At 44.1% G+C, this 20171-nt stretch overlaps 1 protein-coding gene across 2 annotated transcripts in view; it reads right to left on the reverse strand.

Annotated features, from left to right (window-relative positions):
• The window catches only part of ABCC5 (ATP binding cassette subfamily C member 5), a 67906-nt gene continuing 47735 nt past the window's right edge, over window positions 1-20171 (reverse strand). Inside the window, exons 1-11 of one of the 2 annotated variants that reach the window (XM_066193464.1) lie at window positions 18566-19395; window positions 12019-12159; window positions 11208-11359; window positions 10630-10746; window positions 9282-9517; window positions 7110-7223; window positions 5965-6077; window positions 5149-5257; window positions 3534-3761; window positions 3119-3261; window positions 1-2435 (exon numbers count right to left, since the gene is read on the reverse strand). In XM_066193464.1, coding sequence (XP_066049561.1) covers window positions 2163-2435; window positions 3119-3261; window positions 3534-3761; window positions 5149-5257; window positions 5965-6077; window positions 7110-7223; window positions 9282-9517; window positions 10630-10746; window positions 11208-11359; window positions 12019-12159; window positions 18566-19282 — 2343 coding nt within the window. In that variant the 5' untranslated portion in view covers window positions 19283-19395 and the 3' untranslated portion in view covers window positions 1-2162. Of the gene's footprint in view, window positions 2436-3118; window positions 3262-3533; window positions 3762-5148; window positions 5258-5964; window positions 6078-7109; window positions 7224-9281; window positions 9518-10629; window positions 10747-11207; window positions 11360-12018; window positions 12160-18565; window positions 19396-20171 lie in introns of those variants that run through there. The other variant, XM_066193466.1, reaches the window with a different exon arrangement.

The following is a 20171-nucleotide window of genomic DNA, read 5'->3' on the forward strand; positions in this document are numbered from 1 at the left end:
TTGTCACAAAGCTTAGTTTAATTTGACAATCATCATAAGGCATCCATGTAAATGAAAAATTCCCACCAGGGTCACAAACATTCTCCCACTAAATAAAATGTGTTAAAACAGAGGCCCGTGATTCCAAAAAATGCTAGTGGTTCCTGGTCTCAACCAGGCTGCTGCTGCTGGCAGTGGGTACGGGAGACACAGCACCAACAGCGGCAACTCCGGAAGTGTAAAGTCAGCTTGTACAAATCTCTTTCAATAGAACAACAAATGAAAAGGAAAGAGATTTGTGTAGAAAACATCGTTCTCCATCCTTTCTGGGAAAACAAAACAGAATTTAAAAGATAATCCCATTCAAGGAGGAAAGAGCAGAGTTTGGAGTTCTGAAGCCCAAAAATGCTGATGGCCCATTTTTAAAACTAATGAAGCACTACAGAGGCCTGAGTTTATTATTGCTTTATCCCAGTTCAGCCCAGGCTAAGGCTATGGTGAAGTCCAAATTCATTTAAAGCCAGAAAATGCAGATCCAGTAACAGCACCTAAGTCCCCATCCACACATGGGTGTAAACAGATACTTTTGGTGAAGAAAAAAAAAACCTCCCAAATTTCCTCCTCTTCCTGTCTATGCAGATCCCCATAGCAGAGCTAAAATTTGCCCTGAATATAAAACAATTTCTCTCACACATCTCTGTTAGCTGAGTTTTTTCCAAATGTTTTGCCTTTTGTTGATACTATCCTGGTGATGCATCAGCTCAGAGATGCCTTGTGGAAGCTCACAGAGAGCACATGGGTACCCACATGTTAAAAAGTCTGTGGCACAGAGTCTAAGAATCATCGCCTGTACTCTGCAATACCTCAGGACACTTTGCCCTCAGCTTCCTGAGACCAAACAGCACAGAGGGAAGACAGTGTCTTCCCATCCTGCATGGCTAACCTGTGATCCAGAGAAAGAGCATGCCAGGGAAATGAAATGGCACCTTACTCCCACCATAAGTGAGAAAACAGACTTGGCTAAACGGGACTTAAAAGTTTCACGTCAAGAAAGATGGTGCTTCCCTCAGACTATTGTATGACAGGGCAACTGTTATTCAGGCAAACATTATTCAAGGTGGTAAAATCTTAGCATGGATATTTTCATGGCTGACTTACAGGCCAAGATATGCTGGGGATCATAAAAAAATTACAGGTATTGCTAATTCCTTCAAAAGGACAGAATAGGAGACACACAGAGTGCATCTGATGCATGTGCCACACACCAGCAAAGGTTGCGATAGACTTGTCAAAACAGTTAAAAAGATTTAAGCATCCAGCTAGTACCAGAATTGATGGCATTTGGGAATCTAATTTTAACTTTTTTGAAAATTCAAGCCTACACATTTCTTTATTGCTTGTCCCATCGAGTGCAAAGGGAAAACTGAGGGTAGGGTTAACTACAGAAGGATTTCAAATCCATCATAATGTTTCCCTGTTCTTTTTTATATCTTTTTTAATATATATAAAGAGCATTATTATTATTATTATTTAGCCACCTATGGGCAGGGGGGAACCAGAGCTATTTAGAATTAGTTTCTTATTTAAGCATTAGTCCCCTTCCTCCCAAATCACAATACCTCTGTCACAGGAAGGAGCCTAACACAAAAACATGTTTGCTGCCACTAACAATTCCTGAGTCTCTCCTTTGCAGAACCTTAGCCCAAATATTAGGACAATGACAGCTTGACACATACACACTCCCCAGCAACATACACACAGCAAGTAGAACATGCCTCAGTGGCCTCAGACAAAAAAAAAGAAGAAAAAAAAAAGAAAAAAAAAAAAAAAAGAAAAAAGAAAAAAAAAAAAGAACACCCCCCCACCAAACAACAAATCCAGAGAAACCATCCAGAAGAGCCTCAGGAAAGGGAACTATCCACTTTCCATGGAGAAGCAACAGCCCAGGAGTCCCTTCCCAGTAAAAACTGAATCAAAATATTAATCACACAGCTGGCAGAGATCTCTGAAACCTGGCAGTATCACACTGGATTCTTGAAGGCACATTTGCTTTGTGTTTTGGGAGAGAAATCCAGTTACAACACACTGCAGCTGCAAGGCTGAGGGAAAGGAGGCAACACTTGGTATCTTTCCTCTGTTCCTGTCCCCATTTTCAAGCTTCGTGGCTGGCATGAACTGGTGATCTAAGCAGACACGTTGACATCCCTGAGTGAAATGGCACCATTTGTGGCCTCCGAGACTTTGTCCTCAAGCACCATTGCTGGTGTGTCTGTAGTGACTGCTGTAGTGTCTATGGCAGGAAGTGGATTCAAGCCCTGGGATAAGATCTGTTGGATCGTTTTCCGCAAATTGGGATGCAGCTGGTTTTGGGTCTGGTAAAAAATTTCTAAGGCAAAAGACTTGAGGGTGCCAGTGCAAAGGTCCTCGTAAAGTGGAATTGTGTACATCCGAGACATCTACAAAAAAAGAAAACAAGATAGAAACACTTCAATAAAAGTCAAGAAGTTCAGCTCTTCTACAGCTACACTCCAACAGCCCTGAGTAACTTCAGACTGGAGACAAGCAACACATTTCTTCAAAAGACAGATGAGTCTTTTCTTAGTCTGATGCAAGGATTTTTATGAATGGTAATAATAATAATAAAAAAAATCTGCTCTCTGAGACTGAGCTACTTCCACAAATAACAGAACTATTTTTTAAAGGCCAAATAGAAGAAGTCACACTGAACACATGCATTAACCTTTTGCTCCAGCGCAATAACAACTACTGAAAAGAACTCAATGAGCCCTAGCCTTGCTTAAAGTGTAAATATTCAAATAATCACATGATTTAGTAGTGCAAAAACTTGTGGTCTGGAAAAGCCAGGGCTGCTACAAAGCAATACATAAAATGCATGGGGCAGAGCTGGGACAAGGTTATTGAATCAGACTAGAAAAGCAGAGATTATCTGTAGGCATTTGAAATTACATCTGCCCATTCCTCCCCACCGCTAGCAGGTGAGCCATGCTCAGCCCCTTCGCAACACACCTGGGCTACACTTGGCCAGGAAGCAGAAGTTCCAAGGTCTTTCACGTCGCATGTCTCATGCACATGTCTCATGCACTGAGAGGTGCAGTGATTTTAATCCAGCAGTTAGTACCTGGTTTTCCAAGAAGCGACGGACTTTGTAAAGGTCTGGATAATAGTCATTTCGGACTACAATCTGCAACCAGCGGATACGGATTTCTGCATTCATGGAGTCCAGCTGAGAGGAGTAACATTCCGAGAGCTTTTTTATCACCTCTGAAGAGAGCACATACACAGAGAAAGAACTATGACCTATTTTTGTCAATTTTGAGGTTCATCAGATAATAACAATTCATAAAATCACAGAATCACAGAATCTGTTGGACTGAGAAAGACTCTTGAAGATCACTTATTTCAACCCCTCTGCCATGGCCTGGGACATCAACCTGACTTTATGTGAATTATAATGTCAACCAGAGGCAGGGATCTTTAGAATTCAATCAATTATTCCAGGGATAATTTTCTACTGTCCTGGTAAGAGTACTCACCATGTGGCAGTGGCGATCCATCCAGCAATCTGTCCAGGAAAAGCACAGTTTGGAACGTTCTCCATTTAGTGAGGTCAACACTGCTGGCAGCAGCAACAGAGTCCAGAGGCTCTGTGGTCCAGAGTTTGAAGAGTGTCTCCACTGGTCTGGTCAGACTGGATCCCTGAGATAAGTCTGGCTCAGCTAACGGAGGTCCTGTAGCATTGAGCCAACGTTCAAACTCCAGTCCTGGAATGAGGAGCAACAAAAATGTGGAGCAAAGATCTCTGCAGGTGGCTTGGCTGCCTCAAAGTTCAGGACTACTTCTAGCATAGTTAAGAGAGGTTTTAACAACAGCAGCCAATAGTTACAGCAACACAACAGTCTTAGCAGCCTCATTGGGATAGCCTATGGAACACCTGGAAGAGTGCCAGCAACACCTCTCCAAACCTCACTGTGAGCTTTCTAGAGCTCAACAGTACAGTAAGTACAAGAAACATACGTGCTTTTAAGGCAGGCAAGTACCTATGTTCAAATTATGCTCTAATATTTGTGTGCCTGCATTTCTCTCTCAGAATTTTCAGGAAGACTGACAAATACGGAGAAAACCCACTTTATAAAAAAGGAGGTGAGAGGGCTGATTAAACTCCTCCTACTCATCAATAAACCCATGTAATTTATATTTATTGATGCAACTAATAACAAAAAAAAAGTTTCTTCACAAGCAGCAGAGAATGTTTTCCAGCAGAGCTCTTCCTCTTGACCTTTTACCACCTCTGTACTTTCCTGACCCTTGGCAATACTTCCTGTTCCACACCATCTACACTAGAACTCCTATCTTCTGCATCCCCTGAATATTACTCAGGCAAAAATTAGCAAATTCTGTGGTTAACTCATTAGCCTACCAGTGGGCCAAATAAAACACAGAACCGCTAAGCTCATGCTGCAGCTTTTCCCACAGTAAACTCTCTCATCTACACCTCTCCACAGGCAGTTTCCTCTCCACAAAGCCTGCAGGCGCCCAGTATCCTTAAGAGCTGTACTCTGCCAGTCTGGTTTAAACTGAACCAATGGGCTCAACAGCTACTCACAGGGATGGACACGTGGCAGGATAACAGGAGTCTCATTTCTTTAAGAAAGTGAGATAACAAGCACCTGGTAGGCCACATACTTCCACAAATCCACCAACAGCTATAAATAGGGGATATAAGGGAAAGTGAAACATTCTGGAAAAGATTTTATATGTATGGGTAGGATCTTGGGGAAGTTACAGTTCTCAAAGCACATTTTCTGTTATTAAAATAGATTAAATTTCAAAATGTGTTCACCTTTTCTCTGCATTTAAGAATGTGTAAATCTCACAAGCACTGCTCATTCTGTCAGCAGAGTGAAAGGTGAGTTAATGAGAAAGTTAACCAAGGGGCACTCAGCTAATTAATGCCAAAATTGTAAGTAATTTCAGAGGTTTTCATTCCCCATCATTGAGCAGTAACCACAAATTCTGTCAAGAACACCTGGTTGTTGCCAAACTACTTTGTTTACCTTAGCATTTCCCTGTGCATCTTTTAAGCCAAGCAGAAAATTTATCATCCAAGTTTTCTACAGTGTTTACAGTTAACTGGGTAAATTCTCCTACCTGCTTTGCTCTCAACACATTGCTCTTTCAGCTCTGGAAAAAAATTCAGGAAGGAATCCAGAAGATCTTGGGCCACAACGCTGGTAAATTTATACTTCTCAATGTAGGCCTAAAATAGCAAAACAGTCAAATTATGATTAGGAGCAAGACAGCTTCCTTTTGATGTAGAACCACTGCATGCCACAACAATAACAACAACAAAAAAATACAAACATAAGAGTAGGAACAATTATTTGAAGGCTTTAAAAAAATGAAGAAAAATATTCTTCCTGCTCACCCAGTTATACAGAGAAGCACCATAACAAGAAAAAAATGAGTAGCTGCAAATACATTGACAGCTGAGTATCATTTCATTTTCCTTTTCCAAAACAAGGCGGTAGATGACAATTTTCTATAGGTTTTGCAAGTGTGCTTCCAGGCACCGACCTGCCCCAATATAGTAACCCATACCCTTCGTCACCCTGGTTAAAAAACCCAAAGTTAACACTTCTTAGCAGTGAATCTAGTCACATCTTTCCAGTCACAGGCAATCTGTGCTGGAACAGCTTTCTAATTACTTGGAGCACAGAACAAGAGATAACAAACATGTACTACTACTCTGCAACTAGCACCTCATAAGCTCAGAATCTCAGAAATCTTGTAGAAAGAATCATGTAGGTTGACAGACAGGCCCACAACATTCCTCCATCTCTGACACACTTGTATTCAACTTCACCCTTAACAATTAGCCACAGTGAAAGAATCGGGGGAAAAAACCAAACAACAAAAACAAAAAAAATCAGCTCTAAAGCTCAAGACAACACAATTTAGACTCACTCTTAGGAAGGAGTCAAAGTGTCTGGGGTCGCCACAGAGCTGAGACAAGTAGTAAACAAAGCAGTAGCCTTTCTCATAGGTGAAGAGGTTCATTAAATTACTGGGATTTACACCTGAAAGGAGAACACCACATGGTAAGAAACTAATGAGGAGAGTGATTTCCAGCCTTTTGGAGTTATACAGACCCCTTAGAGATCACCAAGGTGAGACACAATGACTTAAAAAAAACTAAGCTTGTTGTCAGTACATTTAAGTTACTGCAATAAATTAAATAGATGCAGTCCAAAGACACAGCCTGAAAAATAATATATTTTTTGAATCAAAGGTAAGTAGTAATTCCTAATTAATAAGTCACTTCAAACTAGAGGTCACTGAAAACAGATCTGGAACTTGAAAACAAATCCTTCTTTTTTTTTTCAGTGCCAGGTTCTGGGAATCACCATACCACAAATTTTCAAAGATATCAATATCAGGTATTCACCACTTGCTCCTTTTCTGAGGCTTCCAACACATGTTTTTCCTTTCCATTTGACTCCAATATCATCTCCACATGCATTTTAGGTTAAGTATCATCTAGCTAGAAGACTGCTTCACCCACCCAATTGTGACCACAGAACTAGAGACCTATCAGTGAAGGAGATAGGTGAATCTGGAGTGCAGTCATGCATCTGGCTCAGGGAATAACCAAAAAGCCTCTGCACAGCGCAACTTAGAGCAAGTATCTGTTTATCTGCATGCTAAATACACACATAATTCTTACATGAACACATAAAGAGAGGAACATTGAATAGCAGAGGATTTTATACTATGTTTCCAAATATTTCCATTTTAAAATACTTTATTTTACATATCCAGAATTTCAAACCCACATAGCTATGAAGGCAGTTTTTCACAATCTTTCTACTCAGTAAATCTGTTCTTACACAGAACAACACCTATAAAGATGAGTTTTCCAACCTTAAAAAAACCTTGAAAGCAAAACTTCCTTACTTATTTTTAGACTGGTTTAAAAACCAGTATTTCTTTCTTTTATTTTTTTCCCCATAAAAGATATGTAAATATTAGTCATTTTTTGTCAATTATTCCATCATGGATATACAGAGGTGTGTAATTTTGTGTAGAGCAGCCTCAGCCAAAAGCAATACCTGGCTCCAGTTTAACCTGAAGCTTGCTGACCGGGTTATCTTCTCCAAGGAGCTTCATCTGTCTGTGGAGAGCATCGAGGCGGAATGCAGTCTCCAAACATGTAAAGGCAGCTCCTACCCCAGAAAGGAACTTGTTAGTTGTGGGAAAATGATCAGCAAAACCTGATCTGTGCAGGACTGGCACAGGGACAAAATAAGAGCTGCTGCAGGTGGAAAAGACAACAGTGAGACAGAATTACAGTAATAAAATGGCCGAGCAACTTGAGTGCAGAACATCCTTGTAATTAGTAATGGAAGTCAGAGCCTAACCCAGTGTACTTCCTCACTCTGATCATGCATCAGGCTACACTGAAAAACAAACCAGCATGAAAACTATGCTAAAGTTTACATCCTTGACATCATCTCATCAGTTCTTGCAAGATACGGAGAGCAGCACTGAAAAAAGTATTGTACAGGTAACTTTCTGGGAGCAATCAAGTGCTACAAAAACATACTGTCACTGGTAAAATAGTAGACACAACTCCATACTCAGTGCCATGGATATTACTAAGCAAATCAAGAGATCTTTCCTATGCCCTTGCAGACATTAGAAGCTGCAGAAAATGGATTTTCAGATTCAGAAGATACTTAACAACCGTAACTATTAACATTTTAGCTTTCTTTGCTTAGTTTTTCACCTGAAGATAGGGTTTGTTATATAGACACCTCAGAGTCTCGATGTAACACCTGAATCCTACATAACCAAATATGAATTAAGAACCAGGATGTATCTGGAAAACAGGAGAACCTGTATGAGCAGAGAAAGAAATGGATGTGCTTCCCAGAGGACTGCAAGAACTAGGATAACTAGTGTTGAGGGCAATTACTTTGAGCTACAGAGAGGATAATTAAGCAAGATCCAAGAAAAGTCAGTGGACTCAAATTTCCCTAAACAGTATCACTGCAAAGATGCCTGTTTACTACCAACAGAAGATACTCCAGAAATTATGTCAGAAATGGTGAGATTTAGATCAGAGGTTTGTCTTGGAAACAAAATAGAATGGAGAAAGAACTTACTAAAGAATTGCACAGGAAAAGACATTTTTCAGTTTCCCAGAAAATGCTCCTTGAAAATACCAATTCTAGAGACCAGACCAAAATCAGCAAGGATTTTGTTCTGTGTTGGATGGAACAGACTAAGATGATGAACAGGTTGATATCTGCTGACCTACTCACATTACTGCCATGTATAATGTGATTTAGGACAGTACTAGCCACTTAGAATTATTCAATATAAAACAGCTTTCAAAGATACATAATATGCATTGTAACATCTCCATAGATGCTCAGAGCACTTCTTTGTCTACACTTGTCATCAGTTCATGTCCAGAAACAATATACATGAATAAAAACAAATGCTTTCTTCTAAACATTTTTGCTGCCATGATTTCTAGGAACTTTTCTAAGATTGCTTACAATGGATGCTTGAGGAAACACATGGAACTGGCTTTTAAGAACATAACAGGACAAACTAGAAAAGCATACATTCCCATTATTCACTTCAATAACAAGCCAATTAAACTTAAAAGCAAGAGGAATAATTTACTACTTATATATTCTAAAGACAGCACCATAAAACTGACCTGTGAAATTCACTGACACAAGCAAAGGCAGGGCTTACAATCCTGCAGGAAGCCTCCAGCACATAAACAGCTACATAAATCTGTACATTTTTTTAGTGCTACTGCCATTTTAACACTAGGTAGCTACTAACTGATCAGAATTAAAAGGACACTTGTTCAGAGGACAGTTATTTCACAATGTAATTGTAATAAGATTCCTTATATCTTTCTCTGAAGCATCCTCTGCTCACCTTGCTCTGACACATCAGCACCTGCCTGGTACCCAACAGCAGTTCCAAGTCCCCACAGCATTGTGCTAACACACCTCACCCAAAGCCCCTGGTACCATATCAGGTACTGAGCCCACTAAAGTCAAGACAATGTCAAACTCTAAGTATGCAAGATGTTCAACACAAAGTTTGGGGCTGTGTGTGGGTGTGTTTTCCAGAAATAAAACCTAACTGAAAAGCAGCTCCCTACAGACTTGTGAGCTTCCAAGGCAAACACTCTAAAGCAGGCAGCTCTGAGTTCTGCAAAGAAGGAGCACAAGGAGAAGTTTCTGCAGCTGTACCATAGGTCTCGGTGGTGATACGGCGCTGCGCGTAGGTGGCCAGGCCCTCGCTCAGCCACATCTCCTCCCACGTGGCGTTGGTGACTGCGTTTCCAAACCAGCTGTGGGCAACTTCGTGAATGACGTCAATGATCAAAAACTCATCGCTCTCCAGAATGGAAGAGATGATGAAGGTCAGGCATGGATTTTCCATGGCAACAATAGGGAAGGATGGAGGAAGAAAAACAATGTCATATCTAAAATTAGGGAGAGAAGAAAGGAGGAGATGAGTAAATTGCAGCTAGAAGACACACAGTAACATTTTTCTTTCTCTAGGGAAAGTTCTTCTGAGACTTGAGACTTCAGGAAGAAACTTTCTAGACCAGTGGTGCCTAATTCTTCTCATAGGAGGATCACAATTTAATTTTTTGGCCAAGGATCTGCTTATGTTTGGCTGTAAAGACTTGACAGTCTTTTGATGTGCAGTGGATGCAGCAAATCCCAGAAGCATTGTGCTCCTTTCACACACACAAAGTCATCACAAGTTGTGTATCTGGGAGCCACAAAAACTGTTTACACTATAAACAGTAGTGTAACACGGTGTTGAGTCCCCAGAGGCTCCCAGGAAAGAGAGAGACTAGGAAGCTGTCAATGAATGAATTGATTTACCATACATGCAGTGTCAGCAAAATAACTTCAATCTGTCTGCTTCAGAACACAACAGTAATATTTGTTTTGTTTTCTAAATTTCTTTACCAATGATCAGCACTGGCACACTGCACCATGTTCTCAGATTATTTCAAGCAATATTTTATAAGTCAACAAGGTGATCTTCCTCTAGCAAAGAAATATAGGAAACCTTAGTAAACGTTTTCTCCCATCCAAAGACTGAAAGTATTCTCTCAAAACCACTCTTTTTAAATACACAGTCAAGCTATTCAAGAACTATTAATGTTGGTTTGGGGGACATGGACCCTCAATGAGTCTGTACTGAGATTTTCAGTATTCTCAGGCATGCCACAATAAATGCAGAAATAAATGAGATAAATAAAACAACCATACAATGGTGTCCGGCCCAGTGCTGGACTTGTATCACAAAACACTGTAGTATGAAAAACCCTCATTCCTCAGGAAAGATCCACTGTTTAGAAGCCTTCAGTTCTGCCCTGCAAACCAGCTAAAACACCTCCATGCCTCCATGGTTCTCCCCAACACTTGTGGAGACAAAACTCCAGAGTCTGTTTTCAACTACTACAATGCTGCCAGGTGAAATGCTAGTTGGTCCTGCTACAGGGAGAAAGCATGATCATTTCTCAACATTTTTTATTCTGTTCCCATTGCACATTCCCAGGAGACTGATTAAGCTCACCTTCCCCATATATAGGGGCCATACAGACTCTCAGCAGCAGTCAACCAGCGTTCAACAATGCCAGAAAGCTTGCTGATGGCTGTTGGCAGCAGGCAAGGCTCTGCCCACACTCTGCTCCTGTCAGAAAACAGAAAACATCAGGTGATACTTCAGCAAACTAAATTATCTCTTAGAAAAAAAATAGCCTGACTGCTTACCACACTTCCATGCATGGTAACAGAGGAAGGAGACCTCCCATCAGATTCAGGCCCTCCTAGACTAATGTTCCATGGAATATGGCAAGAGGTAACCAAAAATCCCTTCAACAAGGCAACAAGAAAGCAGCTGCAATGACTTCAGGGGACACTAAGCAACATTTATGAAAGAGGAACATATCTTTGCTAGTGAAGTGCCATGAATTTCTTTATAACCAACTACATTTCAAACTCTCTCCATGCTCACAGCTCATGAACCCAACTATTCCCTTGTCAATGACTCAACATCTTTGCTTTACAGTAAAGCTGCAACTCAACATGCTTTACAGTATGAAGCACTGTACAGAGACATAAAATTCAGAGTGAACTCACTGCAAATCTTACCTTGGACCTATGTCTGCATGTATGAGGTCTCCAGCCACCAGGGCCACTAGGTAGGCAGGAACTGGATATTCCATGTAAAATTGATATACACCTTCCTCTTCTAGGTAGGAGCTTTGGGTGGCACTCATCAACACCTGTATGCCTGCTGGAGCCTGGAAGACCAACATCATACACATAACTCACCAGATAATCACAGCTGAACAACTGAACCACAGATCTCTGGTTCATTTTCATCTATGCCTGATGATGTACATTAAAAACAATCATTTACATAACACAAAATGTAAGATTTCTGTGAGGTTTTTATACCACAATCTGTCCAATCCATGAAAACATACCAAGCAAAAATATTACTCCTCCTATATGCCAGCTGCCCCAAAAGCACCCACATATTAAATTATTCCATCTCTACAAAATGCAACATGATTTGATGCTGATTTCAAAAGACTTCAGGTTTTTTCTTTCAAAAACTGGTACAATACAGTTGAGTATTATTATCAATAATGACCATTGGAACGGACCAGCCAAATTCTCTCTCATATTTTCATTTTACAATTACTCTTTCAGCATTGAGTACAAGGAAGGCAAGACCCAAGTGTGGTAGGCAACAGAGTTACCTTTGTGGCACTACTCTGATTCTGGCCCAAGAACCAAAATTAGATCTAAAAAAAAAAAAAAATCAGTATTCTTTATAACACTGAATCACAGTATTTTTAGCAGATGTAAACTGCTAAAAATACATGACGTAACTATCCTTTCACAGGTTAACAGCAACTGAGAGCTCCATGGACCATTCACAGCCATCCCTTACCTTGACAGTAGCTGAGTAGGTGCATTTCACTGCAGGGGTGTCAAAGCAGGGGAAGAAGGAGCGGTTACACACCGAGTGTCCCTGTGTGAAGACAAAGGGCTTGGCATTGCCATATGTCAGCTCTGGATCCAGCCACCAGATCTGTTGAAACACGATGGGAAGAAGAGGTGAGGGAAATGGACAACATGACAAGGATGAGCTGCCAAAAACAAAACGTGAAATCAAGAACATTGTGGGGGAGAAGCACCTCAGTTGTTTAGCTTCCCAGATGAACACCTGGCCCAGGACACATTTCCATCTCTAACAATACATCTTTCTACTTGAGTTTATTTGCTGGGAATGCTCAGAAAAATTTCTTACTGTCTGAACACTGGGTCGTGACATGTAACATAATGACTTCCAGCCACTCGCTATTTCTGTTGTATCAATTTCCCTGGTTAATAACAAGTCCCTAACAAACATCCACACAACTTTCTTCTCGAAGGGAGTACTCTGGATATCTCCATGTTTATAACTTAATAGGAACGGGAATAGAAGTGGTCAGGTAGCATAGGCTGAAAATTATAAAAAAAAAACAACCAAAAAACCAACCCAAAACAAACCCAAAAATCCCTGAATCTGAACAGTGTACACAACATTATCTGTGACCCTGACACTGCTCTCCTGGCTGAAGCATCAAACATTTTGACATTGTGCAAAAAAGTCAGTATATGTAAGAAACATCTGGTCAAGGGCACTGGAGGCCCCATTTTACAGAATGGATAAGGAGATTCTGGGTGGTCACAAAAGAAAAGCCAACAAAACACACCACTGAGCATGTCAATTTTCAGTACCAAACAGCAAATAAATCACAAGTCAGACCCTCACCAAATAATTAGAACAGATTAAGAATAATAAGAAAAAGTTCAATTATTTGCCTTTTGGTCTTTCTGTTTCAAAAGGTTGTGCTTTCACATGCTCCCTGTCTCAAACTTTGACGTATAGGAGCAATTTTAAATAAGGATTTCCTTGTAATCCTAGAACTCTGGAGCTGAACTTTAATGGAAAATATCAAACATTGTGAAATTTGCAATAAAATTGAAACCACTGGAAGTCTTGGAAGCAGTCAAGCACAAGGAATAAAACTTCTGAGTCTGCTGAGTTCTTAGATCAAAGCAACCAATAAATCTGAGATCAGGGAACAGCAGTTAGTATAAATACTAGTTCAGTTCTGGTCCTCAAGGGAAAGCAATGAAACAGAAGAGGAGCCTGGGTACTAAGTCTGCTCACGTTTTAACAACATATTACAACTCTGTCTCCTAGTTAACTTCTGGAAGTTTTCCCTCTCTCCTTCTGTCCTATAAGGTTACTTTTTGATGTGCTCTTCCCTTGCCTTTAGACCTTTTTCCTCAGCTGCCAGTGTGCTCTTCTCCCAAATCATCCACTGCAGCGGCACCCCCGGGGATCAGTGAAAGGTGAGGGCAGGAAACACAAAGTCAGCAGCTTTCAGTTATTTCTATGGTGTCTCACACTTCTGCTGGCAAATGTTTAGGGGTTTTAGGTAGGAGGCATTACAAAATTAAAAACCTTTATCTAGAAGTAAAATCAATCTCTTGAAATTTGTTTTAAGATTACCCTCTTCTATTTCAAGCCTGTAGGGCCAGAAATAACCTTAAAGGAGGACTTCTGAGGGGCCCTGTCTGTTCACATCTATGTACTGCATTTCAGCATAGCACTGCCCACAATCATGGGTCAAAGCTCAGGGGCACCTACATAGCTACAGATTTCCACTGCATTTCCCATGGATACCTGCTTTTCACAGCAATGAATATCATTTCTGCAGTGCCACATTATGGAACTGAAGACAGCTGTTCCAGAAGGCATTTGGGGACATATATGTGTCTCATTACACACCAGTAACTAGTAACTTCCACCCAGAACACACATTTACAAAAAAATGAAGGTGTTGTATTTTAATACAGGATAGTAGTTTTCTAAAGATCCAGAGAAGAGGCTCAGAAATTAACTTTCAAAGACCTGCCCCAATGCCTTTTAAAAACACTCCTCTGACCTTTGTGCTTGTATCACAAAGTCTGACTTCCAATCTGTATCACTGGCCCTGCTGAAGAGATTCATCTTCAAAACATTGTTTCCTTTGCTTTTTGAGAGACAGAAGAGGCTAACAAAAAAAAAAAACAGAGAGATAAGGCACCACCACACCTAAATTGCAACACTTGAGTAGGAAGGAAAGATGTCTTTACAGTGGAAGAGATAAGGGGAAGTTCTCCCTGAGCAGTGCAAGAGGAAAACATAAGCAGGAAGGGAAGGGGAACCAAGAGTTGATTCTTGTTTACAAGAAACTCCATAAATTCAGGACAACTTCTTTTCAACCAGTCCTGCTTTATTTGACATTTGGTTGAAGTTAAGCGAAGCACCAGCCCCACAAGCCAAGAGGGAAAACATTTGCAGAGGATGAAGTATTTTTTTCCCTGTTTTCTAATGTCTGCAGCTACATGGCAAGCCTCTGTCTCTCTTTCCAGACGAACTTGGAACAATGATGAAAGTTATCCTGAAACAATATAAATAGATCTGTAATATAAATAGACCAGGCTATGCTGCTGGACAGAGGCAGGGCTATGGGCTGGGGAAAATGAGCATACGCAGCATCCCAGAAAGGAGTGCGAGACACAGGGCACTGCTGGGGTGGGTAGTGGAGCACAGGGACAGAGCAGTATTTGGGGCTGGATCATCTGCTTCACATCCAAATCCCTCCTGCACTTCCCCTTGGGAAATACACATGACATCATCATCATCATGCTCTTCATTTTTATCTAGCTTTTCATGTATACAGGAGAGCTGTTTCACACATTAAAGTTGTTCTGTGGTGCATTTCAATTAAAAAGACCTGCTGCATGATTCCTCTGCTGAACAAAGGCTTTGGGCAGCCCAGGATTTCCCCTGCCCACAAACTGCAAAGAAGCTCACATTTTATAAGGCACCTGCCAAGAGTATAATTTTTATTGACTTAGATCATAATCTTTTTCCCAAATCTGGCAAATGACAAAGGCAATTACCTAAGCCTCTTTTAATTTTAAACCTCTCCATGTTTCTACATGCATTATTGATGAAGGTCACAGGAAGAGCTGCAAAGCCACAGCTTCTGTTCTAGGCAAACAAGCTGCTCTATCTGATGACAAAGTAAACAAAACACCTGAGATGCAGAGCACGTGACAGGAGCAAGGCACACCTGGGCAGCAAGTCATTCTATGGGGACTGAGGAAGCAAGACAAATCTAAAGAATTACAGGGAAGTTTCTAGCACTGCAAAGAGGGCTGTCCTTTCTGCTAAATCCTGAAGATGAGGAAATGTTTTAATTTTTTGTACCAGGACCCAGAGGAGGATTTGCATTTAAGGAAAGAAAATAGCACTGGCGTTAAGATGTGCACTGCCAAATCAGAGGAATGACAAGAATCAGTGGGCAAGAGATAGGTGCAGATTTTTCTCTCTAGGGAAGGAAAAAAGAAAATATCACAAAAGAGTATTACCAAGAAGTAAGGGATAAGGGAGAAGAAGGAGAGGAAGAACAGGACTACTGTCCCTGACACACCTGATTACTGTGTGCCATCAGCCCACACCAGGAGAGATACACAATGATTATGACAGTCTTGTCTCTGATGGAAACTGGTGATGTACTGAGCATATGGTTTCCTAACAGCACAGGGAGCTGGAATGCTCTGTGAAAGGCAGATTTAATCTCTCAGCTGTCTCTCAATGTCCATCAAACAACCAAAGATCTTGGCTTCTTCCTCCACACAAGAAATAATGGGACAGTCAAATAACATGTCCAGATGGCTCAAAGCAAGTACATCAAGACAACAGGTTTCCAATTTTAAACACTACTATCTCTGCTGCTGATCTTACTGCCAACACATTCACACTGCACTGTAACATGCATTTACTGTTTTATAGGTCCCACAAGTATGCTAAAGGTCCCACAGACAATAAACCCTGACCTAAGGAGAATAAATTCCTAGAATAGCCAAAGAAAATGGAACTTTTAGAAGAGAGAGGTCTGACACTAAATCTGTGCCTCACTGAGAGGGAAAAGAGACTGCCAGAATATTTACAAGACATGAGTATAAACCAGTTGACCCTTATACGCATATGGGTTACTCATCCCTGTTAAAGTGCAGTGCTGGGCCAAAGAACAGCAATGACAGAGAGCACTACAATAGCACCAAACTGCTTTGGATCCAAACAAAATAGTTCAGCATGCTGAACATGAAGGGCTACAACAGGTGCTGCTCGAGGACAAATATTTTGCCAGCCAAAACCTACAATAGAGAGTGAGCAAACATGGTAGGATTTATGTCAGTGAGCATGCCTGCTTCTGCTTTCCAGTATCACTTGGCTGTGCATGTCCCCAGTGATGTGACCATCAATAATCTTGATACGAGCCCTTGAAGCTTCATTTCAGCTGAAGCAGAACACACTGTAAAAGGTACAATAAAGAATTTAAAAAACAGTATAAAGAATAGGTGGTTCACCTCTGATTCATGGCGAGTAAGACAACAACAGAGGGAATGGAAGAAATGTCCTCCTCCGGCATCCACACAGGACTCCGTGTGGGGCCAAGGAGACAACACAGTAATACAAGGTGAGAATAAATGAACATCACATCAGTCAATGCCCTGAACCTTCCAGTGGTTTTCACATTCCCAAAGCCAGATCAGTATTCTAAACATACTGAGATTATTTCTCCATAGACTCAGCAGGACAGACTGCCCCTTTGGCAACAGGGTTGGCAAAATGCAGAGGAAAGCACAGGCCGGCCTAAAATAAAACAATTTGTTCATGAGGAGGAAAGCACATTATCGCGCACTTTGGGAGGCGTGGCTCAGCCAGACTGAGAACGATTACAGAGCACACAGCAATGCCAAATTAGCTTTAAGGCCTCTCACCATAAACAAGGCACAGAGTGGACAAAAGAAATAATTTCTTCAAAAACCTGGGAAAAAAATAATGAACGGACTCTTCTGAACTCACTGTGAGCTGCATGGCAGAGTATTGTACAAGGAAGTAGTAAAGCCAGGAATTCCAGAGGTGAAAAGGAACAATATCCAAGTGGATTTGAACTTTAAAAGTGCCAGAATCTTACTTCATTTTTGCACTTTTAGGGAAGGATTAGAACATTTAAAAGTCACAGGACATTTATATGGCCACAGGAAACTTCTGTCAATAAAAATCTTCATGTGGAACTCACTATTCTGAGTGAATCAATATTTTAAGGCTACCCAGATCATTCCAAGGATGAAATTACTTTTGTGATCCTCCATGTAGTATTAAAATTAGACAGAGAAACATCCAGTAAACACATTCTAATCAGCAAGACTTTCCTATCAAGAGGAAAGGCCTACTATTTACTTCCTGTGGGTTGTTTTGCAAGAAGCTTTTATGTTCAATTCCTGCTCTTGTTAAATATGTTGTAAAAGTCAAATAGATCCACACATTTACTGGTTTTGACCAGTGCAACAGCAACACCAAATCGGAGGGCTGAGAGACAATTCCTCAAGGCAAGACAGATGCAACAAAGTTGCAAGACTCTTCCAAAAGCATTTCTTTTGCAAATAGATTCATGAACCATATGATGAAAATCACCTCAGTTTAATTTCCAGCCTGAACAGACTGTACAGTAATAAAAAGAACTGATGTTCCAGTGGGAACTTCATATTTTCATTGCCATAACTTCTTAAAAACACCAGATCTGACAAGCAGTACCCAAAAGGCTAGGAATAAAGTGCTACTAAATACCAAGGGTTTAAAAGAAATGACAGAATTTACAAAGCACTTCACTGCTGAAGAAAGCTAATCCACAGACATGGAAGCACCTCCATGGTTAGATCCAAAAGGGTGATTTGGGCCATTTCTCATCCCTTTTTCCAGCAGATTACTTGTAGGAAGATGTGGAAACACCCCTGTTCTCAAAGCTCTTGACCACGGTTCGTTGGAACACCAGCCTAGGTGTGTAAGGTTTGATGTTGTTAGCAGTTGGCAAAACCCACAGGGAAACTCCTGCGTTGTGAATGACATAATTTACCCTGAAGGACTGAGTCGAGGCAAGAGTTTGCAAAGTTTCGCTCGCCTCGCCAACAACTCAATGTCCTTAAAGAACGAAAAGCTTTTAAATTACTATAGCGAGGGGGGGATGAATAGCCTTGGGGTCCACGCGATGGGGGAAGACAGGAGGGAGAGCGGCTGGGTGGGTACGAGCACCGCTGCCGAGTGCGGCGGGGGCCGCGGGGCTGGCAGTGCCGAGAGCCCCTGCGGGCAGGGGACAGATGCCGGTGCCCAGCGGGCTGGCGCTGCCGGGCGATGGGGCCAGGGACAGGACCGGAGGAGCTGGCACTGAAACACCTCCCGCCGCCCCTGCTGCGGAGCCCGGGCGCTTCCCCGACGGTCACTTAGAACAGGAGCAAAGATGTGCGACAGGCACGGGCGGCACGGGAGGGCTCTGCCAGCCGCCCCGGGACCCAGTTTCCAAAGTTACCAACCCCCGCCCGGTACTCACGGCGGGGCCGTCGGCCGTGGTGTAGCGGACGATGATCTGGAAGGGCTGGTGCGGCTGGAGGGCGGCGGGCAGGGAGACGGTGAGGGACGAGCCGTAGTCGGTGAAGGGGTCCACCCTGAAGCCGAGCGGGCAGGCGGAGCAGGGCGGCTGGGCGAAGAGGGGCAGCGGCGGCGGCGGCTCGGCGGCGGCGGGCGGGGGGCCGGCGGGCGGGTCTCCCGGGGGGGCGGCGGGGGGCAGCGGTCCGGCGGCGATGCAGGGCGCCGAGAGGAAGGTGGCGGTGGCGGGCGGGCTGGCGGCGCAGGGCGGCGCGCAGGGCGGCGGCGGCGGCGGGCAGGGCGGCGGGGGCGGCGGGGCCGGGGCGGCGGCGGCCTCGGCGGGAGAGAAGGCGAAGGCGCAGGGCGCTTCCCCGGCCGCGGCACGGCGGAAAGCGGCCGAGAGGACGCGCAGCGCCGGGTGCACGTCCAGCACCAGGGCGCGGGGCTGCGGGCGCAGCGCGCAGAGCTCCAGCACCAGGCAGCCCGCCAGCGCCCGCGCCTCGGGCCGCAGCTCCAGCCCCAAGTGCAGATGCCTCAGGCTGAAGAGCTGCGAGCTGGACGCCGACGCCACGTCCGGCGGCGGCTCGGGAGGCGGCGGCGGGGCCGGCGGAGCCTCCGGCCCGGCCGCGGAGCCCTTGCGGCAGCAGCACAGGCCGGGCGGCCGCGGAGCCGGAGCCGCCATGGAGCGGCGGCGGAGGAGGAGGAGGCGGCGGCGGAGGCGGCGGCTGCTATGTGAAATCCATGGGCGGGCGGGGAGGAGGGAGGCCCCGGCGGCCGGAGCGGCCGGGGCGGGGAGGGGGAGGCGGAAAGGACCGGCCGAGAGAGCGCAGGGCCCGGGCCCGGACAGCAGCGGCGGGCGCGGCCGCCGGGGGGCGCCGCGGGGGCGCCGGGGGGTGCTCGAGGGCGGCCCCGCCCCGCCCGCTGCGCGCGCATCCGCCCCGCCCCTGGCCCCGCCCGCGGCGCCTCAGCCCGGGCCGGGCACAGCCGGACCGACGGCGGGCACCGGGACAGCCCGGGACACCGGCACCGCAGCCGGGAGAGCCGCTGTCTCTTGTGCGTTCACTCATTCATTCCCTCACTCACAGGCGTGGATATCCGCGCTTGCCGTGCCCCTTCCTTTCACAGGGCAGCTTTAATCGGCCCACGCAGAGGTTCCCTCCTCTCCCCACAGCCCAGCCCCGGTGCCTGACCCGGACACACGCGTCCCAGCACTCCTGCTCTGGGGACGGCCATTGGCATGGCCACAACGCCCCGCTCGGATCACTCCTGTCCCCTCAGAGCCAGCTCTGTCCCCCCCGCCCCAGCTCCACGACAAACACCCCCAAGCCCTCCAGCCCACGGCTCCTAGCAGGGCTGGTTCCTGCACGCACATCCCACCCGTACCTAGTTTGGCTTCCTCACTCCTCCTGGTCACACCCCCCCATCGAGCCCACAGCTAACCCTAAATAGCCTCCCTTTTCCCTGCACGCCATACACACCCGGTTTTTAATCCCTTCTCTCCCAGCTGGGCTGCCCATAGTTTCCTGCCTCCAACTCTCACTGTAAACTGGCCCCAAAGTCCAGCTCAGACA

Source organism: Chamaea fasciata, unplaced genomic scaffold, assembly GCF_029207755.1.
Source record: "Chamaea fasciata isolate MVZ Bird 193981 ecotype frontalis unplaced genomic scaffold, bChaFas1.0.hap1 SCAF_11, whole genome shotgun sequence".
Taxonomy (NCBI): Eukaryota; Metazoa; Chordata; class Aves; order Passeriformes; family Sylviidae; genus Chamaea; species Chamaea fasciata.